The sequence below is a fragment of the Aspergillus udagawae genome, assembly GCF_001078395.1.
Source record: "Aspergillus udagawae IFM 46973 DNA, scaffold_2, whole genome shotgun sequence".
NCBI lineage: Eukaryota > Fungi > Ascomycota > Eurotiomycetes > Eurotiales > Aspergillaceae > Aspergillus > Aspergillus udagawae.
In genome coordinates, this window is record NW_025091265.1 from 3337108 (window position 1) to 3363251 (window position 26144).

General features: G+C 51.2%; 9 protein-coding genes across 9 annotated transcripts; 4 read left to right on the plus strand and 5 right to left on the minus strand.

Annotated features, from left to right (window-relative positions):
* Positions 1–3462: 3462 nt before the first annotated feature.
* Positions 3463–4521, plus strand: Aud_003486 (oxidoreductase, 2OG-Fe(II) oxygenase family; the record flags this gene model as incomplete). Its single annotated transcript, XM_043288436.1, has 2 exons — positions 3463–3833; positions 3900–4521. 2 exons carry the CDS (start codon positions 3463–3465, stop codon positions 4519–4521), a joined length of 993 nt encoding a protein of 330 aa, XP_043144371.1.
* Positions 4522–4768: 247 nt separating this feature from the next.
* Positions 4769–8138, minus strand: Aud_003487 (putative C6 transcription factor (Mut3); the record flags this gene model as incomplete). Its single annotated transcript, XM_043288437.1, has 4 exons — positions 4769–6275; positions 6329–6940; positions 6996–7770; positions 7829–8138. The coding sequence occupies 4 exons, from the start codon at positions 8136–8138 to the stop codon at positions 4769–4771; spliced, it is 3204 nt and encodes a 1067-aa protein (XP_043144372.1).
* A 1657-nt stretch (positions 8139–9795) lies between these two features.
* On the plus strand, positions 9796–11506 carry Aud_003488 (sugar porter family MFS transporter; the record flags this gene model as incomplete). The annotated part of the gene is made up of 4 exons (XM_043288438.1): positions 9796–9964; positions 10019–10221; positions 10284–10364; positions 10418–11506. 4 exons carry the CDS (start codon positions 9796–9798, stop codon positions 11504–11506), a joined length of 1542 nt encoding a protein of 513 aa, XP_043144373.1.
* A 142-nt stretch (positions 11507–11648) lies between these two features.
* Aud_003489 (sigma-70 region 2 family protein) lies at positions 11649–13652 on the minus strand (the record flags this gene model as incomplete). The annotated part of the gene is made up of 1 exon (XM_043288439.1): positions 11649–13652. The coding sequence occupies one exon, from the start codon at positions 13650–13652 to the stop codon at positions 11649–11651; it is 2004 nt and encodes a 667-aa protein (XP_043144374.1).
* A 2462-nt stretch (positions 13653–16114) lies between these two features.
* On the plus strand, positions 16115–18757 carry Aud_003490 (putative PHD transcription factor; the record flags this gene model as incomplete). Its single annotated transcript, XM_043288440.1, has 2 exons — positions 16115–17732; positions 17790–18757. The coding sequence occupies 2 exons, from the start codon at positions 16115–16117 to the stop codon at positions 18755–18757; spliced, it is 2586 nt and encodes an 861-aa protein (XP_043144375.1).
* Positions 18758–19089: 332 nt separating this feature from the next.
* Positions 19090–20257, minus strand: Aud_003491 (uncharacterized protein; the record flags this gene model as incomplete). Its single annotated transcript, XM_043288441.1, has 2 exons — positions 19090–19851; positions 19997–20257. The coding sequence occupies 2 exons, from the start codon at positions 20255–20257 to the stop codon at positions 19090–19092; spliced, it is 1023 nt and encodes a 340-aa protein (XP_043144376.1).
* Positions 20258–20568: 311 nt separating this feature from the next.
* On the minus strand, positions 20569–21672 carry Aud_003492 (F-box domain protein; the record flags this gene model as incomplete). The annotated part of the gene is made up of 1 exon (XM_043288442.1): positions 20569–21672. One exon carries the CDS (start codon positions 21670–21672, stop codon positions 20569–20571), a length of 1104 nt encoding a protein of 367 aa, XP_043144377.1.
* A 1117-nt stretch (positions 21673–22789) lies between these two features.
* Positions 22790–24119, plus strand: Aud_003493 (cobalamin-independent methionine synthase II family protein; the record flags this gene model as incomplete). Its single annotated transcript, XM_043288443.1, has 3 exons — positions 22790–23006; positions 23069–23485; positions 23548–24119. 3 exons carry the CDS (start codon positions 22790–22792, stop codon positions 24117–24119), a joined length of 1206 nt encoding a protein of 401 aa, XP_043144378.1.
* A 651-nt stretch (positions 24120–24770) lies between these two features.
* Aud_003494 (DUF2945 domain-containing protein) lies at positions 24771–25125 on the minus strand (the record flags this gene model as incomplete). Its single annotated transcript, XM_043288444.1, has 3 exons — positions 24771–24839; positions 24902–25014; positions 25077–25125. The coding sequence occupies 3 exons, from the start codon at positions 25123–25125 to the stop codon at positions 24771–24773; spliced, it is 231 nt and encodes a 76-aa protein (XP_043144379.1).
* Between the last annotated feature and the right edge of the window lie 1019 nt (positions 25126–26144).

The following is a 26144-nucleotide window of genomic DNA, read 5'->3' on the forward strand; positions in this document are numbered from 1 at the left end:
AAATAATCCGATCCGAGCATCTGACCAGCACTAAGGTATCACCAGAACAAAACCATACGAGCTGTTAGCAATAAATTACACGATTCCGTCTACTGTAGCTCAGAAAAACCCCGCATCCTTGCTAGACTCGAAGGAGCAATAATAATTCTCATAGGTAAGATGTTCATATCATTGGTAGTCATAAAACGACCCAAGACTCCAAAGTTAATAATAATATAAGCGAGTCGCGATGGAAATCCATTCTTGACAAAGCGACAAGAAGACCAAGACTCCAAGAGTTCCTCTCCCAATTGCACCACAGAACCACGGCGACTCTCTTGGCAACTCGTCTCCCGCCCCGTGGATGGGAGTCTTGGGACTTGGAAGTTGAGGTGGCCAATTTACCCATCATCAAGCCATTACCTGGGACGTTATTCATGCTCTGACACATGCGAAACTGCAGCGATGCTGACAGTGGTTATCTCAATGATTAGTTTGGATTAATCCACCATTCACGTCACCGGTGTCGGGGCTTCGTCGTGAGCACCAAATTGGGGAACGTCCGAGACAGCCCCGGTCTTATCCGGGGTAAGATACTACTACTGTACTGAGAACTTGGCATGTTATTATTGACAGCAACATCGATCCTGCTGATAATGCTACCTCAATATAATCCTAGTCCTAGTCTACTACTAGGTAGTCTACTATATATAATTGAGCAGCGAATTTACTAGGGATTGGCAGTAATATACCTCGACGGTATGAGCACATGCTCAACTATGGAGTACTTCTGATTCAGTTCTCATTGGCCGAGCAAAAATCACTATGTATCTAACCGTCTACCTTACTGACCACCTAGATAAGATGACTACGTAGTTGATTTTTGTACAGCCTGATCACATGGCATGTCCACCTTGCCATCATTCCTAAGTTGTGGTGTGCTTTGTGCACGTCAAGACTTATGATTGAGCCCTTTGCCCTCTGAGGAAGGTAAGGCAGTAGTAACAAGCCTCATTGAACAGCCTAAGAATAACATCAATTTAGTCGCTGATCCCAGGCAACAACATATTTTCATCTCATTCCCAAGAAATAGATCTCTAAGATGGTTAGTTAACTAGTTAATTAGTTAGAGAGATAACGTAATCCACAACCGAGCGAGCCACCCAACCGAGCGAGCCACCTCAGAACCCCTGAAACCTTGCATCCTTGAGATCATCATCAAACCCAAATTTCCATCCAATATGGCATCAAAACAATCAGATTCAATAGTCAAATCAGAAGATCGCATATCTCTTGCAGTCAAAGCATACCAAAATGGCCAGTTCAAAAGCATACGAGCAGCAGCAGCGGCATATGATGTTCCTCGATCTACTCTTACACATCGAATTAGTGGCCGCAAAGCACGGGTTAATGTACCAGCCAACTGCCAGAAGCTTAGCAGTCTAGAAGAGGGTTCTCTAAAGAAATGGATTCTGGATATGGATGAGCGCGGCCTACCACCAACTCAGGATACTGTACGCAAAATGGCAGATATCTTACTATCTCATCGAAATCCAGGCCTATCTACTGGAAAGAACTGGGTCAGCAACTTTATTAAACGGCATAATGATCTTATATCAAAATATACTCGCAAATATGATTACCAGCGTGCAAAATGTGAGGACCCAGAAGTCATTAACCAATGGTTCAATCTTGTTAAGAATACTATAATAAAATATGGTATTCTTGAACAGGATATCTACAACTTTGATGAGACTGGCTTCCAAATGGGTGTAGCCCATACGGCAAAGGTTATCACTGCATCCCGTCATCGAACAAGCCGCGTACGAGCTATACAGCCAGGGAATCGCGAATGGGTCACTGTTATTGAATGCATTAATGCCTCTGGATGGCCTCTTCCCCCTATGATTATCTTCTCTGGCAAGGTCCACCAGTCTCAGTGGTATCAAGATATCAACCCTGACTGGATAATCGGCCTGAGTGATAATGGGTGGACGACTAATGACCTTGGAGTATTATGGTTAGAAAAGGTCTTTCAAAAGCATACTCTGGCTCGTACAATTGGGAAATATCGTCTTTTGATTCTTGATAGCCATGCTAGTCATGAATCAGCAGAGTTTGATCTTTTCTGCAAGAATCATCAGATTATCCCTCTTTATATGCCTTCTCATTCATCTGATAAACTGCAACCTCTTGATGTTGGCTGCTTTGCACCCCTAAAGGAGGCATATGGGAGAGAGGTAATGAGAAGCATTCAAAATGGCATTTGTCATATTGATAAGGAAAACTTTCTTGATCTCTATAGAGAGTCAAGAAAGGTCTTATCATCTCAAAATATCCGCAGTGGTTTTGCAGCTTCTGGTTTAGTTCCTTTGGACCCCCAAAGGGTACTAGATAAGCTTACTATCAAGACTATTACCCCCCCTACTACTGCTCATGGACCTGCGGATATGGAATGGACTGCAAAGACCCCTTATACTACTGCTGAGGTACAAAAGCAGATGGAGCTTATCAAGCAGCTTATTAAACGCAACTCCCAAAGTCCCCCAAATGAGGCTATCCGTCAGCTCGCAAAGGCAGCTGAATCCACTATGCATAAAGTTCTTCTCCTAGATCAGGAGATAAAGGGGCTACGCGCAGCAAATGAGAAGCAGAAGCGAAAGCGCGCAACCCCTAGATCTTTTATTGCTACTGGAGGTGTTCTAACAGGTGCTGAAGGCCAGCAACTTGCCCAAGAAGCTATACAGATGATGGAACCAGTTGCTAAGAAGCGTGCGCCACCACGATGTAGTAATTGCCATCAAATTGGTCATACTAGAACAAGCTGTTCTAGTAGACCTAGATAATTCGAATATTCAGACATTCTGCTTTGGTTTGGTTCCATAGTAGTAAAAATATCTCATGGTTTTCGACCGCGGCCAGAATCATGTTCGGGTGGCTCGCTCGGTTGGGTGGCTCGCTCGGTTGTGGATTACGTTAGTTAGTATGTCTTAGTCAGACACAAGGAATCGCGCCATTAGCACTAGACCATGCATGAAGTTGAAAAGGAATTGTTCAATTGTTCAACTCTAGCAACACATCACTTATCTGCTGTGAGCGTCGGATCAGAACCTCTATTCTCCTTCTTGTGTCAATAGGTACACACTGATTTCAAACAGAGTACTTGTGTACTGGAGCATGATGAACAGAGAATATCCAGCAGAGCGGTGAAAGAGGATGTTGGATCCACCACAATCCCGTCTCCATGCTTTGTACAAACATCACCAACGATCAGATTCAACCCTCATATACGCGACGATGCCAGTCAATTGTCCATCAAAATTGGACTGAAAGACGTCGAGTCTGCTCTTTTTCGGATTTCTGCACCTCAATTGACCCTTTAATCATCCAATGTGTTGATCAGTCTTTACCTCGTTTTCTTATTATCAGTCTTTTCCTACGTCAGCACATAGACCTGTATATCTTCATAATTTTACATAGATCATGTCAATCAAGCTCTCTACGATCCTCTCCTCCCTCTTCTACCTCCTCCCCCTTTACCTCTTCGTCCTCGCCCCCCTTCTCCGCCAATTCTTCCCAGAAGAAGAATCCCCCCTCAGCCCATCCACCACCGACTACCTCTTCCCCAACAGCGCAGACGCAAATGCGTACCCCGACCAAGACGCAGACGACCTCGCCCCGTCCAAAGCCCTCAACCTCCTCGACGACACCTTCATCAGCATCGACGACGGAATCACCCCCGACTGCCCCCTCGACCCGGCCTACCGCATCCACCTCCTCTCCCGCAACCCCTTAGTCATCTACATCGAGGGCTTTCTCACCACCCCCGAAGCAGACCACCTCATCGACATCAGGTACCTTCTCGCCTCCTCTCTCCAATCCCACATCACACAACAGCCACTAACGGATACGAAAAAAAGCGTAGGAAAATACACCCCCAGCATAATCTACAACGGCATCACCGAGCGCATCGACCCGTCCACGCGCCTCTCCGACCGCGCCCTGCTCGACCGCGACCCCACCGTCCGGTGCATCGAGGACCGCGCGCGCGCCTTCCAGGGGTGGCGCCCACACCTGTACATCGAGCGCATGTGGGCCCAGCGCTACAACGCCTCCGGCCACTACAAGCACCACTATGACTGGGCCGGCTCTGTCGCGCGCGGCGGCGACCGCGCCAGCACCTTCATGGTCTACCTCGATGATAACTGTACCGGTGGGGGCACGAATTTCCCGCGCTTGCGTATGCCGGTTGATAGGCGGTGGTGTCGGTTTTTGGAGTGTCGGGACGAGGACGACGAGGAGTTGGAGCTGGGACCGGAAAATGGGGATAAGGACAAAGCGCAAAAAAGAAAGGCGAGGGCCATGGGGACGGGGGAGGGCATCACGTTCAAACCTATCAAGGGGAATGCGATTTTCTGGGAGAATCTGAGGCCCGATGGGACAGGGTATCCCGAGACATGGCATGCGGCGCTGCCGGTCACATCGGGGACGAAGGTTGGCTTGAATATTTGGAGTTGGTACCAGCCGCCGCGGAGGAGTTGATCCGATTCTGATAGAGTGTATATATACTGTAGACGCGTAAACTAGACCAAAGCCAGATAGATTGTATATCAAATTGATAGAATGTGTGCATTTGATATTAAACTACCAGTAACCTATGGAATGAAACGCACTCCGTGTATACCAGTCCTGAACGCCAAACACATGACATGACCGTACACTAGTTTCTCATGATCTCGTAGAACAAAATCGAATTTTTTTAAGCCTGCACCATATGCTGCAGGATTCATCAACTTCCCACATTCATCCACTGAATCCAGTCGTCGTTGGCGAGCGTTCCGTTCGGTCGGCATGGGTCGCCGAAGATATCGTCCAGAGGGAGAAACCCCATGTCAATGCCCGCTCCCATTTCATTGTTCTCGTTCATCCCTATGCTAAAGCCCTGGGATTCGGTTGTCGTTGGCATCTGCTGCGGCCCTGACGAATCCGGCGGAAACGCCTGTGGCTGGAAGTTGTATCCTTGCCACATGAAGTTCTGGTTGGGGATAGACACCAGGTCGGGGCTGTTGACCGCCTCGGTGCCGCTGCCGGGCGTCGAGCCATGCGAGACGGGTGACTGCAGCCGCGCTTGGTTCATGGCCTGCTGCTTCTGCGGTGTGATACGATGTGGGAGTGCGGTATTGATGCCGGTTGAAGTACCATTATGGAAAAGCGGGAAACTGCCAAAGTTGTCAAATTTCGGAGTGGACACTGCCCCCGTTGGTGAATCAGTCGAGGTCGCCGACGGTAAACCCCGCGATGAGGGGTCGAATCCGAATTGACTCGCCGACTGTAGGCCCAGTCCGTCGATGCGGAAATGGTCATCTTCCAATGTGGACATCGGTTGAGTGGGATAGGCAAAAGGATCATCGGATGGGAACATGATGGGCATGAGGTCCGGCAAATTTGCGGGATTGGCCAACTGCTGCGCTGAGAACTGCCCCGACGAGGGCTCTCGCGAATGCATCACCGGCATTGGGGATGCTGTGGTTGTTGCGCGAGCTTGATCGGCAATAAGGGGTTCGGGCGTTGTGAGGGTGGTGTCGGTAGGGAGCTCTGGGGTAGACGGGACCCACGTTGGGGTACTGACTTGGGTATGGACTTGGCTCTGATGCATCTTGCCACTGCCCAAAGTATGGCTATCGTCCAAGCTCTTGGGTGTATTGCTCGCCTCGGCCTTGGACTGTCGGCTCAGCAGCTGCAGCGGAAACGTACTAGCTCTCTGCAGGGGCGCTATCTCGGGTGCAGATTGCGGGTTCTTCAGGGTTGCAGCAGGCCGAGAGACAGCAGCCGGCGCTGGACGCTTGAGATTCACAGGCTTCACCGAACTCTGGCGGTTTTTCAAGAGCTCAGGCAGATTCTTGAACAGAGAATTGAGACTCTGCGAGCAGCGATCTGCCGCCAAACTCTTCTTTGCCAGTCCGGCCAGCGTGTTCTTGCCCTCCATGGCGTCTTTCAAAACACCGTCCTTGGCTGTCGGCGAGTCGGGATTCTCGAGCACAAAGAAGATTAGAGACAAGATAGCAAAATAGGTCGTGTACATGGTGAACCAGAAGGACCCATTGAGCAGGCCCCGCTTGTGCATGCCAGTCGTGATGTGGACAATATTTCGCGAGACGCTCACGCATGCGGCGGCGCAAGCATATGACCGTCGGTCCACACCTCGAGCTTGCGACCCGCTAGACACATAATGCAAGAAGGGTCGATACATGACAACCTGCACGTGAGCATAGCTGATTCGCAACAATTGTCGGATACTGTGAACGTATTAATCTCAGACAGCAGATGCAATGCAAAACGAGGTGCTTACCGTTCTAACTGGGGAGATACCTCCGTCCCTGGACGGAGAGCCGCAGGTAATTCCTCCATCCAGGTCTGCAGATCGCGCTCGATTTCGCGAATCTTGGAATGACTCACCATGTAGCGCATATCCGACTTGGACCGATGCTGAGCATTCTTCACCGGATATATGTACTTTACCACTTTGAGAATGATATTGGACAACCGAGTGTGGGCGTTGGCCCCTGCCATCAAGGGCGTATAATCCGACGGCATGGGCAAAATACCATCCTTGGTGATAAACTGCCCATCGACATCCAGGGGGTACTCCTGATCGATGTCGTCATCGCTCAACATCTGGGGAAACCCCAGCAGGGTGCTCACGTAGACGTCCATCTTCCGGACGACCCAGAAAATACGTTTCCGCAACTCTCGCTCGATGGGGTTGAAGTCGGCGGCGACGGAGCGATGCAGCCCTAAGCGCAGAGCCGACCGGAGCGCTATTCCCACATACGAGTAGCATGTACTTAGTTTGGCGGAGGATTGCAAGAACAGGACCATGAAACAAACCGCTTGCAACGAGGTCAAATCACGGCAATCGGTGATGTCCAAGAGTTGCCGGCCAGCCTTGAAATACTGAAACCTGACGCCGAAAATCAGTTTGAAGCCCGTAAGGTACGCTTTTAAAACCAACTTACCCTTGACCAATAGCGCCTTCATAACCTGCAATATCCAGGGTACCAGCCCCGTCATCTGAGAACAAGCAACCGACAGACATGACGATGTACAGAAGCGGCAAGAACGAATTCTCTTCGTTCCCAAACTGCTCCGGAGGGGTATCGTAGATCCGATCCAACATGGCAAAGAAGCTAGGCTCGTGCACGAACCGCATAAGAGAACAGCCCTCGTACAAAGCGTGGTGGCACAGACGCTGTGCAACATCCCGCGAGGGCAGATCGTGAGTGGGGGGTAGCGAGGAATCCGACGGAGACTCGGACGTCGACTTGGGACTATCCAGCATCTGAGAGAGGGCCCGAGTCCGGAAAGACGGGACCGCCATGTCTGAAGCCCCGAGTTGCTTGCGCAACCGTCGCAGGAAGATGATACCAGATGTATGTCCATGATAATCCCAATGACCCTGGTCATCCAAATCTAGGCATCCTGAATTCTCAACCATAGACTCCAACAGCGACTCATCACCGGCACCGCCGTCCGCTGCGTCCGTCGTTGGCTCAGGAGCGGTCGAGGGTTTCGGGGCGCTTGCGGTTGGCATTGGCGGCTGCGGTTTTTCCTTTTTGATGGCGGCGAGCATCTGCTCGGTCGCATGCACGTCAAACCGAGGGTCGTCCAGGTCCAGGTCGGGCAGAACCACGCGGAGAAGGGCTTCGGCTTTATGCAAACGATTTTCGAGTGCCTCGACGTATTGCGGAGCAGGATTTCGGCGCCGGTTCGAGGGCTGATCATAGGTACATTCTGGTGCAGTATCCAAGTCAGAAAAGCTGAAGATCCGTAGTTCAGAAGGCCAAATTACCATAGCTATAGACTGTGCAATGGGTACACGGCTGCTTCCCATCGCACTTAATTTTCTTGCGACGACATTCATCGCAGGCGCGAGTCACCCGGCGCCGCTTTTGCATGGGAAGAGACTCCTTCGGTTTCGAATCGGACAGAGGGCCATGACCTGAAGTGACATCGTGAGGATGAACAGGAAGAGCGGATGAACTTGAGTCGTCATAGTTGTAAAACTGTGTATCTGATGCGGATGCGGGATCGTCCTCGTTAGAGGTCTCGGCGGGGGCGCCGGCGAGGGCGCCGGCGAACGGGCTGGAATTGGCGGCCATTCTCGACGATGACGTTGGCGCAAAGGTTCATGCAAGGGGGGAGAATAAGATAGATTTGGAAGGGGAATGAAATAACAGCCCGCGTGGCGATGCAAGATCTATCGCACACGAGGGGCAGATCGGAGGATTATCGCAAGAGTCATGGAAGGCACACAGAGGAGTGTGTCTGAGTAAGGGAGGGAAAATGAGCGAAAGAGAGATGAAGTAATCTTTTGCGGCTAAATCCAATCCAGCGTCCAAAATGGAACTTTGTTCTTACAAGGTACTGGGATCACACTCCCTTCAGGGTCGTATTTTCGGCGACAAGAGCCACACAGGGCTTAAATCCGACCGAAGAGCGACTAACCCGACCGAAGAGGGATGAGTCAAAATCAGCAAAGAAGGGCGCACACTCGGTTTGAGTAGCAGTAAAAGTATCGGCAGGATTATGGATGCCCAAGAGAGACACTCAGGACAATAATACTGAATGAAATCTTAGACGAATAGAAGAAAGACGGCGATCCTCAAGTCCAGTCGGCGTCCCACTTGTGACCTTTTTTTCCCCTTCGGGCTGCTTATGCTTCCGTGGTTGGTTAGTGCTTCCGCTTTCAGTAGAGCAGTCAAACCAACAGATAATGCTGGATCGAGAATACAGCAGGCTCAACAAGGATTTTGCGCAGTATAGAGCTGTAGATAGATCGAGGGTAGGGGGAGAAGGGTCGGAAAAGTATTCACGGACCTTATGGGCGCACAATCTGGATCAACCAGGAAGTTTCACACCTTGAATGGACTGATCGGGCCAGAACCAGGGTAGAAGGAAACAAGACGACAGCGATAGACGACGGGACAGTGTGAACGACAAGAGTGAGATGATTGGGACGATTATCTCCACGATCAGCGACACGACAGGGCTGATCTCAAGACAAGGCACCAAAGGCTTTGGCTAAGGCCAGTAGTGTAAGCCTCGAATGTTCGAAGAAGCCTCGGTTGATGAATTGCAATACCGAATCTCTCGAGACAAAAAAGTCAGTGACGCCTTTTACAGAATCTGATAAGCCAGAAGGTGTGAACAAGAAGAGTGGAGGGTCCACTGTTCCAGAGATGGAGAGATGGGTCTACTCTGTAAATCATCGGTAAATCACTCACTCTACTCCGTTGCTACATACTGAGTCTACTGACTTACTGTACGTAGTTACCTCTCTAAGGATTAACACAACACAGCTGTTCCATTTTCCTAAGGAACAATAAAAAGCATTCATGCTTACGGGAGGCAATGTGATCGATATGAATAATCTGAGTGAATGCACTACGGAGTAAAATGTACTCCATACCATACAGTATCCGTCATGCCGGGTCTCAATCTGCAGCTTATTATTATTCAGTTGTCTAATATAGAAAAACGCCTCCTGCTCAGAGATGGCTGATAATCTAGTCCTAGTCTTAATCAAGGTCATAGCCATAGTCTATGGAGGAATTATGCTTTGAAGAGTCGCCACCTGAGCCAATCTACACATAGTTTATTATCCCTCAGTCTTAATTAATAGGACAGACCCCAGCGAAAGACTGTACACAAAAATCCTCTCCCCTAGCCAGACAAGGGGGAGAATATATCTCAACAACTCGAAACAAATCTTAACACCATGATCTCTGAAACTTGATATTCTGTTTATAATCTATCATGACCTTTTTACTCGTCACTCTCTGCTGTATCTTGGCCACTCTAGGATCTTTCCTGTTTGGTTACGATTCGGGGGTGATTGGGTCAACTCTCGAACAAGAGGCCTTTGTGCATCATTTCCATCACCCTTCTGATGCAGCTACTGGAGGCATTGTCTCTTCCTATAATGGTGCTTCATCCCGCTACTCCATTCTGGAGGAGTTTCAGAGCTAACATGCCACAGGAGGAGCCATTCTGGGGTCCATCGCTGTCCCCTACATCTGCGACCCTTTTGGTCGCCGCCCAGTCATGTTCGTAGGCGCTCTCCTGGCCGCTCTGGGTGCTGCTCTCCAGGCTGGAGCCGTACACATTGCCATGCTAATTGTTGGCCGTTTGATTGCTGGCTTTTCCATTGGCTTGATGTCGACCACGATTCCGATCTACTGTGTGAGCGCTGTCTAACAATCATCATACATTCTCACCATGCTCGTCTGCTAACCGATCCTCAGAGCGAGATTTCTCCCGCGCATATTCGGGGCTTTCTCGGTGCGATGCAGCAGTGGATGCTTGGGCTGGGTGTGGTCGTCGCAGTATGTTCCTCAGGGCCCTGATCTTGCGAACGATTGATCGCTGACTGATGTAGCAATGGGTCGGATATGGTTGCTCTCTGCACACAGGCGCCTTTTCCTGGCGGTTCCCTCTAGCCATCCAAGCCGTCCCCGCCGTCATCCTCGGCATCGGAGTCTGGTTTCTCCCAGAATCGCCGCGATGGCTAATTGAAAAAGGCCACAAGGACGAGGGTAAAGCCATCCTCAACCGCCTGCATCTCAACCACGCCCGCACCAACACCGATCTCGTCGAGTCCGAGTTCACCCAGATCTGCGAGAGCATCGCCTTCGACTCCCGCACCGTTGTCTCGTCCTGGCGCCAGCTGCTGTTCTCCTCGCCCATCTGGCGCCGCCGCGTGCTCCTTGCCTGCGGCATCCAGGCCTTCACCCAGTGCTCCGGCACAAACGTCATCCAGGTCTACAGCCCGCGCATCTACCGCTCGCTCGGCCTCCCCACCTCCACCACCCTCATGATCACCGGCGTCTGGGGCGCTCTCGCCCAGTTCTGGAACACCGTCTTCCTACTCTTCATCGACCGCGTCGGCCGCCGCAAACTGCTCATCCCCTCCCTGCTCGGCATGGGCGCCGCCCTCTGCGTCGAAGCCACCCTCGCCCGCTACTACGGCAACTTCGCCCCAGACTCCTCGGTCCCTTCGTCTCCTGCAGCTCTCCGCGCCGCCATCGCCATGTTCTTCGTCTTCTCGCTCTTTTTCACCTCTCTTGGCCTCATCTCCTGGCTGTACCCCGCCGAGATCTTCCCCACCGCTATCCGCGCCCGCGGCTCGTCCCTCGCGACTGCCACGAACTGGACCCTCAACCTCGTCTTCGCGCAGTGCTCGCCCATTGCCCTGACCACGCTGCAGTACAAGTACTTTTACTGCTTTGTTGCGTTCAACTGGGCGGCGGCGGTGATTGTCTGGGCGTGCTACCCGGAGACCGGGGGCAAGTCTCTCGAGGAGGTGGGCGAGGTGTTTACTACCGGTCGGCAGCGTGGCAGGGCCCAGTCGTTTGGGTTGGAGTCCCAGGAGGATGTGAAGCCGGGTGTTACGTTGCAGGTCACGCAGGGGGAAGAGTTTACAAATGGGGATGTAAATATTGAAAGTGGTTTGAAGATGAAATTGTAATCGCAAATAGAGTATATTTATATATATTTAGATAATCACCAAAGGACGCCGTAGTCACATGCCGTACCCTGTTTGTACAAACTATGAATGAGAATTATATAGAGAGAGACGTTCAGGACGATGATGATGATGATCATCATCATCATCTCAACGCAGGCATAACATAGCTCGTAAGCGGCGCACTAAGGATCTCCTGTCGAAGAGCCCCCTCCCACCCTGCAACCGAGTCCTCCCCCGCCTGGAGCGTCAAGCACCCCAACAGGAAATCACTGACGCGCATCCACGTCTCGTAGCCCAGGCGCTTCGCGACCTTGAGCATCCGTCCGGCGAACCAAGGTCGGCCGTACGGCGTTCGGGCAGTGGGTGAGTACTGCGTGAAATCAGGCGAGGCGGGCTCGAGATCATCCAGCACGAAGATAGAGGGGAAGTCCGGACCGGTGCTGAGGGTGGCCGTCCCGTCGTTGCACTCTAGCATGATCTGCAGCAGCGCCTCCACAGAGCCGCTCATGTTGACCTCGCTTTCGAGCACGGCCTGCTCCAGCGTGTGCAGAAAGGTCTCGCTGTGAGCAATGGACGAGCGATAGTCCCAGAGACCGGCGTTGAACATGATCAGCGCGACGAGGCGGGCGACGAATTGTTTGCGGTTGCCTGAGGCGGTGAATCGGACGCCTGGCGGAGCGGCGAGAATCTGGTATAGAAGGGAGTTAGGTTGGAAGGCAGTGTGGCGCATGGGTGCGATGGCGGGGTTGGTGTGCGTGTGCTGGTGGAGGGCGAGTTGCTCGCAGCGTTTGAGGAACTCGATGAATTCGTTGCATTGGTGTCGGAGTTCATCTCTGGGGGAGAAGGGAGGGGTTTCAGAAGGTACACCCTCAAAATCGGTGGAAAGCCATGAGGAAGTTGGTAGGGAAGGCTCCGTCGTTGAAGTCAGAGGGGTAATATCAAGGTGTGAAGGGATAGGTGGATTGGGCTCAAAGAAAAAGCTCGGTCCATGAGTTTCATAGCCCGACAGAATATAGTCCTGCCAGTTGATCAACATCCCCAGCCGGGTATTCTCGAACGCTACCGGCCCACCGCGCGCTCGAATCATCTCCCGAGCAGCTCGCATGTGAATCCAGCTGATCTGCTTGCGTCCGGGCCGGGGGTCAAAGTCCTCCAGACCGGCTGCACTGAGGCATGCAATGATGGCCACGTCGCTAATGTCTCCGGGGTTTGCAGCCAGATGCTCTCGGAGCATGGAGATGGCCCGGTTACGATGGACCAGAGTCATCTTCGTTTCCTCCTCGTTCCGGACCCAGGCCCACGTGTTGGCCGCGTGGACGAGGATCGTGTTCTGGAAGGCGACCGGGCCTTTCATGCCCTCGGGGACAAATACGGCCGTGTACCAATTATGAGCCTTAAGTGACCGGAAGTGGTTGCCGTAAGAGCAAGCCGGCATCTCGTTGACGTAGAAGTCAAAGAGTTTGCGACCCTCCGCATCCAAATCCATAGGCAAAGTGTTGAACGGGTCAGTACGCGCTGCGCTGAGAATAGATTTGGGGGAGAGGGTCAGCGCGTATGGAGTTGTCGGAGCGGAAGACAACGGTGTCCGGACGTCTGACTCGGAGTTGCTGCTCTGGTCACCAGACGAATAGGATTTGGAGAAGTCGGAAGGTGAAATAAACGGTTGAAGCTGAATAGTGTCCTGTGGTGAAACAGAGACGAGAGTATCCGTGTTCGTCTCGCCTGCAGCTGCTGAGATATGACTCTCTCCAAACCCTGTCGATGAACCCTCCCCTAAGGAATCCTCGCGCATGGATTCAACCTCCATTTGTGTATCTGTCGAAGCGTCAGGGCTCTTTCTCCTCCGGCCCTTGCCACGGTCCTTTGTCTCCTTCTCGGTGGTACTACTCTTTCCCGCATTCTTGTTCCTCGATCGCCTGCGAACCTTTGGCTGTGATTCCTCTTTTTCCTTCACCGATTCGCCATTCTCGTTGTCTGGTTGCGGCACGCCACCGCGTTTTTGCCGCATATATTCGTGCATCACATGGCGCTTGACTCGGGTGAGATTGCTTCGGCTTTTGTTCGAAGCATCGATGAACTCCCACCGCGTCTGCGAGGATTGTGCCGGTGGCTCATTTGCAGCTGTCTCCTCCGAAACATCGGACATAATCTATCCTTAGAAATTGATTTCAACTTGGTAACGGGGTGCAACTCGAGGGATTGAAGGTTGAGCTAGATGGTCCTGATTCGATGATAATCAAATGACGACGGCGCATCATCAATTGAACACTCCTGCGCTCCTCCGATTATGGAATCGTCCCACCAGAAAGCGAAAGTACTACCCAGCTGATCCCAGTATCTGCGGGGTTGAGTGCTGGAAAACGACCGTAGCTGAGATGAGATGACACAGTGTTGATATTCTTCGGTTACGCCACAAGTAACTGGGTTTAATGGTCGAGAGTCTTTATGATTGCTGATCTTTGAGGCTGATTGATGTTGATCATAAGGCGGGGTGCTAATGGTTGAGATAGAGACTCCGACAAGGTGGTGAAGAATGTCTCCAAACTCCGGAAGACGGGGAACTAGCTGAGCAATCCACTGGCCAATATGGAGAACACTGGAGATTTCATAAACATGGAAACTTAAAAGTAAAGTCATGCGAAATTGAAAGCGTACTTGGCAACAGAAAGCGACAAGTGGACAATCTGCGCATAAAGACAGCCACAGGAGAGTATTGACTTTGCTGTGGTTTGGTTCGGCTTCACGCCAACGTCTCAATCTTTGGGCTATTCCCCACAGCCTAAAGTGGCCAGATTGGAATCTCGAATCAAATGGATCGCGGAACTGACGAACAATGGTACTGTAGTTATCGATCGATCGGCCGGTCCAGTCCAGTCCTCAATTCCGAGCATCACCCACCCTCCTAGTCCCGGTATATTGAGGGGATTTAAAGGCGGGGATGGACCAGCAGACAGAGACTCGAGGTTCCAGACTCGAAAAAGAAGAGATTTGACTAGAAACGAGCTGAATCATAAGGATGTCGACTACCTTTCTGACGATCTCCACCTGATCGCTCTATTCAGTCTTACTCGTCAGCTGGAACTCCTCAGCCGCACGGAATGAGACTAGCTAGGTAGATAGCGTGCAAGTGTTTTGCTGCTGCCGAGTGGGCGGTGGCTTAGCATATCTCGAAGCATCGTCGTTTCAACTTATCATAATGAGAATGGTTCAAGAATCGAGAATCGACACCTGGTATGGTGAGGACCCTAATTCGTATGTTTGATCAAGGATTTGGAATTGATCTCAAATTGCGTGGCAGTTCCACTGGCTAGTCCAAAGGAACATCATGTGCTAGTCTAGATAGTACTCTCCGTGTTACTATTCCTGCCAAGAGGCAAAGTCAGCCATGATGGGATTGGCGCATTTCATGATCCCGGCGTTCTGCATGATACAGGACCAGCTAGGAAAAAAGGAGGTGGAGTAATTAGTGATATGGTCTCAATAAACTCTAGACGATGGACAATATTCCCAATTTCTTACCTTGCTACGAGAAGCAGGAATCGTCGACTGCTACTACATATGACGGCCTGCTGAGTGCAGCCATAGGTACTTACCCCATACCTTGACCTTACCTTGAGACACCGGCTGGACACAACTTGGTTCGGACATCGGATGGAAGTCACTGCCTCCTCGGTTGCTACATATCTTATGGACAAAGTTCCCGTTCAGGAGCCTGAAGGTTTGTGAGGCGCATCATAGACTGCTCTAGTACAGTCCCTATGCACCTTGGACAGATCTCATCCTTCACAAGGATCAATACAACTGTGCTGTCATCTACATAATGTAGTCAGCCTGCACTATCACAGCTGACCTTAGGTAAGAAATAAGGATCAGCCGTAATAAATCCCTCCTTAGAATGTTGAATAGAACAAGCACCGAAGAAGAAGATGGTAGGCATAGTAATACCAGCCTTAAGACTCGATGCTCACGTGACCATGCTTAAATAAGAGTGTCACATGACACTTGAGCAATTGGCGGAGTTAAGCTCACACCGCCTTCAGTAAAGTCCGGCCGCAGACTGCCAAATCCTTGAATGCGATCCTGCTCTCCGCGTTGCTGGTCGCCCAGTTGATGCCATGCGATCTTACCACCCCTGAGATTCTGAAAGATCCTGCTAATACAAGTGAATGAATCATGTTTTTTGAACTACTTTGAATTACCTTTTGTCGTATCACTGTGAGATTTGCACTTGTTGCAGTGTGGTGGATTCAATCGGTCCGGAATTCATTCCCCAGCTGGTCGCTATCCTTGTTCAGCAAACGACCGTTCAGAAAGGCTCTACTCGCGCCATCCCTTCCACGACTGAGCTCGCTACTGTAGCGCTTTTCGGTTGCTGTTCTTCTAAACGTGTACCGACAAAAGTGCCTTACCAGGATGCTATCACCTTCACCGGCGAGATCGATGTTCACCACCTAGCATTCAGCTGCAAACATCCTCTTTGGGACAAATTCGCCGTGGAGATTCGTCGCATCGGCTTGTATACATGGTCCAGACCCCTTTCGAATACTTTTGCCCTCATTTAACCCGACGTCTTTTCTTCTCGGCCGTGCGCGAAGCTCTCAAATTGTAATGGCTGAAGACGCGATCGCGCCTGCGGAGCTCAGCCAGGTCAACGGCTCAATAGGTCCCGACCGATCCACCACAAATCCTTACGAGACAGATCCAGAATTGATTCCCCCGACAGATCCATTTCTTTCTCGAAGCCCGCAATACGGCCGCTATGCCCCGCATGTCGATGACTTCAAACCCAGCTACGATGGTTGGTACCAGGCAGAACCGGGAGTTAGTTCGTACTGGGAGGAGGTAGTGCGAACATCCTGCACTCCAGAAAATTCCCTCAATGTGCCAGGGACGAGGGAGGTATACGCTGCTGGCAGCGTTCTAATCAAAGTTGACCAGGAACCTGCGGCCGGTGCGGCTGCGGAACGATATTCGAATGTTAACACGAACGAGTTGAGTGCGGCTAAAAGGGCGCAGGACGCTCTTCAAGAACTCGGTGTTGTTACACCAATCATATACTTTTGTGGCACAGTTGACGGAAAGAACGTCACCGTGGAGTCTAGAATTCCCGGTGTGTCTTTGGAGGTTGCCTGGAAGTATCTCACGATTGAACAAATTGGCGCTTTTAAACAGCAATGCCGTCGGATTATTCAGCGCCTTGCAATCACCGAACCTGCGCCGGAGTCTGCGTCGTATGTCTGCGGCGAACTCAACGCTCAATCACCTCCGGGCGTCGAGGACTCCGAAAGGGACATATTGTTTCAAGATAGAAAAGGGACGGAGCAGCTATACCTAGTTCACAATGATATGATCCGGTCGAATATCGTGGTCAAGAATGGCCGGATCGTTGGCATTCTTGGCTGGCGACAATGTGGGTTCTTTGGTTTTGAGAGAGCAAAACAGATACATCGTCAGTTTCGGATACCTGAGCGTCCCGTCATTGAGAATGGCGGGGTCAATGTAACTCAGGTCTGGGCCGACCTCTATGACGATATCCCAGACGTTGGTGTGACAAACGGGCTCCCAGATCATTCTACTACAGCTGCACCTGAGGTGAAAATTGAGCCTCTGCAGGGGTCGCTGGACAAATATCCCCCAAGCAACGAAACCGAGATTCTGCCCGCTCTGGCACAACTTGACGGCACCCTTTTGCCCGAAGAACATCCGACGCCGAGGAAAGTCGCTGATCTGAAGAGCGAGTTGGCCTCAAGAGCATCATCGACAGATCGATCATCGCCATCTGGTTCCATCAAGGCAGCCGGGAGAAGGAAATCGGGCCCCGGTGCATCGAAGAAAGGGACAGCCAAGAAACAACCGACAAAGAAACGCAAAATAGACGAACTTGCGAGTGAAGACGTGGGAAGCCGTCGCTCCAACACCCCTTCTTCGGCTCGTGCCAGCAAGACGCCCGGAGTCAAGAAGCAGGGATCCGTATCTGTCGCGGGCTCTCCGGCTCCCGAGGGTAAGAAAAGGAAGAAGAATGCCAAGAAGGCGAAAGTAGAGAAACAGGAAGAGGAGGAAGAACAAGAAGAAGATTCGTCGGAGGATGACGGGGTTTTCTGCATCTGTCGCAAGGGTGATGATCATACTTGGATGATTGCATGTGACGGGGGATGCGATGATTGGTTCCATGGAAAATGCATCAACATCGATCCTAAAGATGCGGACTTGATAGACAAATACATCTGTGAGTCTCGGCTTAGGCAGCTTTGCACTCTGAAGTGAGCTAATGCACATTCCTCAGGCCCGAATTGCAAGGAGGAGGGCAAAGGATGGACGACGTGGAAACCGATGTGTCGACTCAAGGGTTGCCGGAAACCCGCTCGTGTGACAGGCAAGAACCCGAGTAAGTATTGCTCTGACGAGCATGGGCGGGAATTCATGCGTCGACGGATCCAGCAACTCCACAAAACCCCCGAGGATCCTGCCAAGAAAGAATGGGAGGAGCTTGGCAGCAGAGGAGGTGTTCTTACCACTGGGGATCTTCACGCAGTCGTCATGGCTGTTTCTTCTGCGGAGGAGTTTCGTAAACTGGGAGAGCGCATTATATCGCCGCCGCCAGACGAGGAGGATCCTGTGACAGGAGCAAGGTCGAGCAAGAAGCTTGGCTTGGACGTGGACCCCGAAGGCCTGACCTATTCTCACGACGAGGCATCAAAGCTTGAGCAGTTGCGCAAACAAAGAGATGAGCTTCTCCACCGGCGCGATATGCTCAACACGCGTTCTACGTTCATGACACTCATTCGCCAGCGATCAAAGAGCATTGTCGAGAAACTGAAGCAAACAGATCCAAAGGGGGGATGGAAGGATATATGTGGGTTCGATACACGTCTCGCGTGGTCAGACGAGGAATTCGATGATTGGAGGCTGTCCAAGCTCGGAGCTAAAGCACTTGAGGAGGGCACCCCCGAAGCACTTGCTTCCAGTTATCCGGACGCCGTTGATGCGGATGGCGACACGGCTATGAATGGCACCAAGACGGAGGGCGAGGAGGAGGACGAGTTGGCCAAGTTGTCCCGCGGAGTGTGTACGAAGAAGCGCTGCGAGAGGCACAAGCAATGGCTCAAGGTTCACCAGTCCGAACTTCTCTTCGAGGAGAACAAGCTGAAGCAGGACCTTGCCACATGCGAGAGAGAAGCCCAGAATGTCGTTGAAAGGGCCGTTCTCCGAATGTGGGCTGAAAAGGAGAATGCTCAGAATGGCGGCGAGTGAGTGGTTTCTCGCCGCACCCTGTTTGAAGACAGGTTACGTTTTCGCATATCCGCTACGAGCGAGTCGCTTGGTAGTTGATTGATACCCTTTGGCTGGGGCGGAATATGGAGTTGGTCCGTTTATCTGGGAGGCAGGCCATAACTGGCCCCCAAAGAAAATCCTGCATCTCGTCGGCGTATGGATGGTACATCATGATTTCAGGCCGGGAAAAGTGTATGAATCATACTTGATAGATATTGTACGATAGAGCGGAATTAACATAAGGCTGAGACAACATAATGCCGATATAGCAAGCCGATCTCTTGACCATTTACATCAGACACTCAATAGTATCAACCATTCGTGGACTTTTCGTCCCAAATGCACCACTTCCCCACCCCCTCTCCCACTCGATCCTTGATGACCTCCGCAACGCGATCCTCCTTCACCATCGAAAGCAGAACATGCGTATCAATACCCTGATCTAAGGTCCTCATCAACAAACTCGGCAGCAGCGGCGTCCCCGCATGAAAGATGGAGTAGACGCCCTCGTCCTCCACTGACGCCTGAAAGCCCCCGCGCGAAACTTGCTGCCTCTCAGCCCCGGCCCCAGCTCCACCCCCAGCGCTAGGGCGAAAGCCGGCCGCGGGTCCAAGTCCCCGCGTGTTAACCAGCATCACAGCAAGATGCGAGCCATGCGCCTTTGAAAGCTGCGTCAGCGTTCGCAGCGCGACGGTCAGCGCCGCCGCGCCCTTCACGGGATTCGAGGAGCGGATGATGTCCTCGGTTAGCGTGTCGAGGCCTGCAATGAGAAAGAGAGTGCGTGGGTGCTCGTCATCCCCAGTAGACACTGGTGCTGATTGCAGGGCGTCCGCGACTTGGCCGATGGCTTGCACTGCGGCGCGGAAGTCGAAGACGGGGAGGAGCTGGACGTGGTCTAGCAGGGCTATGGCTTCGTTGCGGGAGAGGGGTGGTGTTGCAGGTGAAGCGAGGAGAGAAGCCAGGAGTTGTTTTGGGGAGAATGGGTCGAAGGTTAGTGGGTGGATTATGAAGGCTTTTGGTTGTAGGGAGCGTGTTGTGTTGCGTAGATGCTTTGCGAGGAGGTAGCGGGGGAGCTATTGGTGTTAGCTGTTGCCCGTTTGAATGCAGTATATATATGCTTCCAGGATGGCTAGGGTTGTGTGTGTACAAACATGTGCTTGAGCAGCCTGACATGATCTGCCATTGGTCTGCGGGTCACATTGAAGAGATACCACTTACCTGGCCGATAAAATCATGGTCATCGTCTTCTTGAGCTCTCCTTTTCAGTTTCGAAAACCCGATTACTCTGCCACAGCGGAAGACGCTGGATGGGCCTTTGAATGCCTCGTCGATGTCCTTCCTTAGATTCCAGATGGATGATTGATCAGGCTCATCGGGCTGCTCTGATATCCTAGGCGTCGTGGTATGACTGGATAGTAATGTATGAGCCAGAATTGGAAATGCTGGTTCAGCAGCGTAGGCATTGTCCGATGAAGACATTTTGACATTCATATAGTACGAGAGCTACGGTGCCCTGTCGTTAAGCGTTGATAGTAATAAATCGGACATATGACCACGAAAAAATACTGCGCAACGATGGCCCTGGGATGAACGGACCCATCGCCAGGTTCAAGACCCAAGCAGGGACAGGTGTGGCATGTTATTCAGGTGAGCATCAATTTATTGAACATCTTCTGGCTTGGATAACGGGTTACGGTTGTGGGATAGAGTTATTGATGCCTGAGGCTCCAAAATCATGATCCTGGAATATGTACTATAAGTCGAAAAGCGCTACGCATAAGTAAAGTCGCCTATAGGCTGACCCGGTCACATTTTGCTCCTCTAACCCAGTTCCCATGTCCGTCATGGGCCCATTCACTGTCACCCAGAACATCTGCTAATATAGTAGAAAGTTCCGGGCGAAGGGCATCAGACTCGTAGTCGCATGCGCAGAAATGTACAAGCCGTCTGTTTCCCAAGTCCCGAACTGCATGCGCAACTAAAGTATAGCCCGTTGCAAGCTCCATCCACGGATCGCTTGGATCCATAGATCCCCTCTGCTCCAACTCTGTGGCCTTGTCGTTCAAGCACGGTGCCAATCGTACGCTGAGCGAGCGCAGGCTCGTCATCAACTTCACGGAATCCAGCACCAGTTTGACGTGGTTGTAGAACGGAAAAACCGCAGCGTAATGAAATGCTGTCAACTTGTTGAACGAGAGAGATAAAGAAACGCTCTCTGCATGGGATTGGGACAACGAGCCCCATTTATTGAACACAGAAGGGACCTGGAAGAGAAAATACTCATAATGGTTATATGCCTTCAAAGACGAGGACTCGTTAAACTGCAGCGATGACCACTCCCGAGCTGCCAGAAGACCGGAGCATGCCTCGACATGCGAGACCGGAGGTGGTGCTACCTGCCGTTCTGTTCTCTCCAATTGCAGTTCTTGCAGCGAGATCTGGAAAGCCCAGTTATGTCCATCCATAATCTTGGTTCCTAGCGTCGCTCCGATAAACGGCGGCGGTGCCAAAAGAGTGATTCGCAGAGGATCGAGGTGATGCAGAATCCTACGCCACCATGAGGGGTCGTCATGAGGATCTGAACCGGTATTACCCCGCGCCAGGATGGACTTCACGTTTCGACACATATCCCATTTCTGGATGAACTGTAGAAAGCTTTCTCCCTCACTGATATCAAAGGAGGCATGTGCGAACAACCGCGGCCGCGTGACCTCTAGGAAGCGAGAGGAGGTCCGCGATAGATTTTTAAGGTCGCGGGTGGCAGATTTGACTATACGGACGCATGGGGGCTGGTCGAAACGGGACAAGGAAGGAGGATCAGTAGCAAGATTGGACAGTATTTGATCAATTAGCTCATTCGGTAGCGACTCGAATGGCGAAGTATCTGCGGACATTGTAGCAATGGTTGATGCTCCGTGTTGCTGAGATACTATGGAGTTAGCGTTAGCGCTCAGTGGCCTCAGTGAGCTTCACATGACGACGGATCCCGCGACTTGCGTGAAACTGTCATATCTCCATGTTGGAATGGATAAAATGAGATGTCAGGCCGGTCGTAGCTAGATGTAGCTCGAAAGGGAGTTAGTCATCGAGATGGATTGTCGGTTGTCGACAGTTCCTATTCGAGTGAACCATTGGAGGCGGTGAGAGTGGACATGGCAGAACAGTTTCTCGGGAAGACAAAAGGACCAAGTGCCGAGAGATCCCCACTTACATACCACACGTACAACTAAGTACTTACTGTACTCCGTACTCTCTCACCATGATAACTAGATGGAAAGGTCAATCTCTGAGTCTGTCCTTCATGAAGTCGAACTTCATCAGTGGAAATTCCCCACTTTCCAACTATTAGCAGAATCTCGTACGGACGAGTCGCGTGCGATATATCAGGACCCTCCTATCTACTACGTACAGCTTCTCCTCAGCCATCGGTAAAACCCCTTTGACTCGGCCTCTGTGGAGCTGTCTCCGCAATGCTTGACATGGTAGGACTAGGAGCTAGGCAAGTGAGGAGAATATACATTTACCAAATCCCACACGACAAGAATACGGGAATATCTCAGCCACATTACAAGTACCTCGCTTTATGATCGCTTAATATAGAAGAAGAACTGGCAGCATCACCCTTGACTCTTTGAGGAGGGTTCAAGTACTTCCATATAACCAGATCCTTTTGGTGCAATAATGGAACCTCATTCTGTTCAGCGACATCGAGCTCTGACCTTCAAGATGTGGAGAGACTCACAACATGTGGGGCTGAGAATCTTGAGGTGGATGTCATCGGCACCCCTGAGCATGACTGAAGAACCGGCAAATTGAAAACATGGATCGTCCTTGCAGAGTCCCATTTGCTGGGGGAGGGGGTCAAATGCCCCCTCAACTTTTTGTCACCGAGAGTACAGGATTTGACACTTCCTTTCCTCAAAGCATCCTCGCGCTTGTTGCTTCTCCTCTCTGTTAAGCTCATAGTTCTGGTGGCGACAGCAACTCTCAATAAGATTCAGTATACTCGCCATGGCTCAGCTTCACAGTAACCCGCCCTTCCGTGCCGAGCACCTTGGCTCTCTCCTCCGGACTGAGGAGCTCCTGAAAGTCAAGATAGCGTTCGAAAAGGGACAGGCTTCTGCGGCCGAGCTCAAGGCTGTCGAGGACAGGGATATCAAAGATATTGTCGAGACCCAGAAGAAGCTGGGCTATCCCGCTCTTTCTGATGGAGAATACTGCAGACACAGTAAGGCTTCCTGGCTTGCGGATATTCACATGCACATTAAGCTGATCCGGTTTTCCATGCAGTGTTCTGGGGCAGTTTCTTCCCTGGTCTCGAGGGTTTCGAGGAGGTTACCGACTTTGACGCTGATATCTTCCGCCCCTATGCTCCTGATGTAGCTGCATTCCTGGAAGCGGGCCACAAGCCTGGGGAGACTGTCATCTGTACCGGCAAGATCAGGCACGTTGGCAGCACATATGTCGACCAGTTCAAGCACTTGGCTAGCCTGGTGGCCCCCGAGGAGGTCAAAAATGTGAAGCTCACCCTTGCTGCTCCCAACTGGTACCACCTTCGTTACAAGAACGGCAAGGCTTTCCCCAAGGATGTATACAGCACCGAGGACGAGTACCTGAGTGATATCACCAAAGCCTACCAGGAGGAATTGCAGATCCTGTATGATGCTGGCTGCAGAAACGTCCAGTTCGATGACCCCAACCTCGCTTGTAAGAACTCTGGATATCGCATGTCGTTGACTGGACAGGAGGCATACTAACCCAGACACCAGACTTCTGCTCGGAGAAGATGCTGGAGGGCTGGAAGACCGATTTTCTGAACACCGCCACTGCCGACGAGACATTTGAAAAGTACATCAAGCAATACAACGAACTGCTGTCCAAGCGTCCTGCCGATTTCCACGTCGGTGTTCACATCTGTCGCGGTAACTTTGTTGGTAGCCGTCACTTCTCCGAGGGTGGCTATGACCGCATCGCTACCAAGCTGTTCAAGGAGCTCAACGTCGACACCTACTACCTCGAGTACGACACCCCCCGTGCCGGTGGCTTCGAGCCTCTGAAGGAGCTGCCTCGCCACAAGAACGTCATCTTGGGCGTTGTAACCAGCAAGTTCCCCGAGCTCGAGGACAAGGAGGAGATGAAGAAGCGCGTCTACGAAGCTGCCAAGTTCATCGCCGAGGGCAACAACATTAGCGTTGAAGAGGCCCTCAAGCAAGTCGGCGTCAGCCCGCAGTGTGGTTTTGCCAGTCACCGTGAGGGTAACGCGATTGACTGGGATGGCATGATCAACAAGCTGAAGCTCGTCCGCGAAATTGCTAACGATATCTGGCCCGGTGAGCTGTGAAGCACGATTATCAAATGATATTTGAGAATGGGAATGCTGCAGGTGTCTTCTCTTCATTAGTCTACTTTCAACAATAAGACGGATAGGGAGGGGATGGTTGAGGATGAAGGTCCAAACGATGTAATGAGTAACGAGAATACCACTTAACGTATGATTCTTGTATATAAAAATATTATATTAACATGATAGCGTCATAACGCTCTTCAGAAATCTAACAATGTCGTTGAAAGAATGATTTAGTCATTCCGAGGAAGGGCCACTAAGTACCTTGGGGCTTTAATATGTCCGCATGAGATGCTAACTCCATGCAGCCAAGCTCTTAGTTCTAGCCATGTTGCATTTAGAATACTATCAGCCAAGAAGCATAGATATATCGTGTCAGCATTAAAACTCGTACTTAAGTCACGGCTGGTATATTTACATTTAGCTAGTCTGCCTAGACAAAGCTCGGACCTGGACGTAGCTAAACTACGGCTTACTGCATCCTTGTTTCAGGTATTCGATAAAGCAAGTATCAGGCAATCCATCGATTTCTACTCCGTATCTGCCTAGGCCAGAAAAATCAAGTGATCATTCATCGACCAGAAACACCCCATTGCCTTCTCCTCTCTCCCTCGTCTATCCAACCGTCCTCCTCAACCATCCACCACCTTACTCTTCAGGCCCCAAGATATTCGACTCTTTGATAGCCGACTGCTTATGCGTACGAGCATTCTCAATCTATCACCCCAAGTCAGCGTCAGCTTCGCAGCAACCCTTCACCAAATGGCGTAGTAACTCACCGTGTACCGTGGCTCCTCGTCCGAAGCAGCTACATTGCGACCTGTCATTTGAGTCGGCTGAGTGGCGACCTCGCGGATGATGCCGACAGCCTCGGATGTCTTGGACTCGGGGCCTGATCGAATGAACTTAGCTGTCTCCCTCCATTGGGTTTGTTGAACCGAGGGAGGGGCATACCTCCGACAGGCTTGTAGCGGACTTTTTCTCCTTTTCTGTAATCCGGCATTGTGACCAATGGAGTTGATGTAACTTATATGCTTGTTGTGCTTGTGCTTGACTTGTACCGATAATCACTGAATCAGAGCGATATAATCCAAATCTCCAAAACAAGAGAAAATCTTCGAGCCGGCGGAGCTCGAGTTCAGTGTGCTATTTATGTGTCGTGTGGCCATTTTGTTTTCTGTGGACGTTTGGTCCGTTGCGCCACCTTTCTGCGTCAGATTGACATGTTTCTGATCGGAGTGATAGTCGACGTGCACTCGTGAGAGGGTTGATCCTGCTAGCCAAGTCAACATATCTGATATCTCTAGAAGCTGTATGAGGAAGAGGTGTTGATGCGTTGCTTGCATCCTACGGAATCGACGTAATTTTGACGATGCATTGGATCACTCGGAAATGATCCAAGCAACCTTACCGACAGGTTGGGGCTTTACTCCGTGTCCCTTGGTGAGCCCCGTTGGTGGATCGCTCTTCCGTCACGCTGAACGTGCCAGCAGGCGGCGGAAGGGATTCCCAGGTGGGATGAACAATGATTGAGTGCTGACAGGTCCGATACCGAAGCCGATATTGCTTCAAAGATCGTCATCACGTGTGGATGAGACATTAGACCAAAAGGACAAATTGCAACAAAACGGCCATGCTAAGCTTCCATTGTGTGCGCTGGTCCAATCTGCCTTCTATTTGGGTTCTTTCTACACGGAAAGTCACAGAAACAGCTGTATTCGACAAGAATGGCGCTTGAACAGTCAGAGTTACAAAGGACGACAGGAGAATTATTAGTAAAAGGGTATGTATGAATGACCCGCACAGAAACAGAGGGGGATATCATGGAGGAAAAGGAAATAGAAGAGCGAAAATGGAAGATGGGAAAAAGAAACCATGCGGCACATAAGAGCGGAAGTCGGAATGCTGCGTCGTCTGTCATCAAAACGGACATGAAACGAAGAAATCTTAGAACCAATTGACGGAGGGGGCATGTTGTACACGAGGCCGCGTGACGATACCTCTGATTACGGCACGATCCGG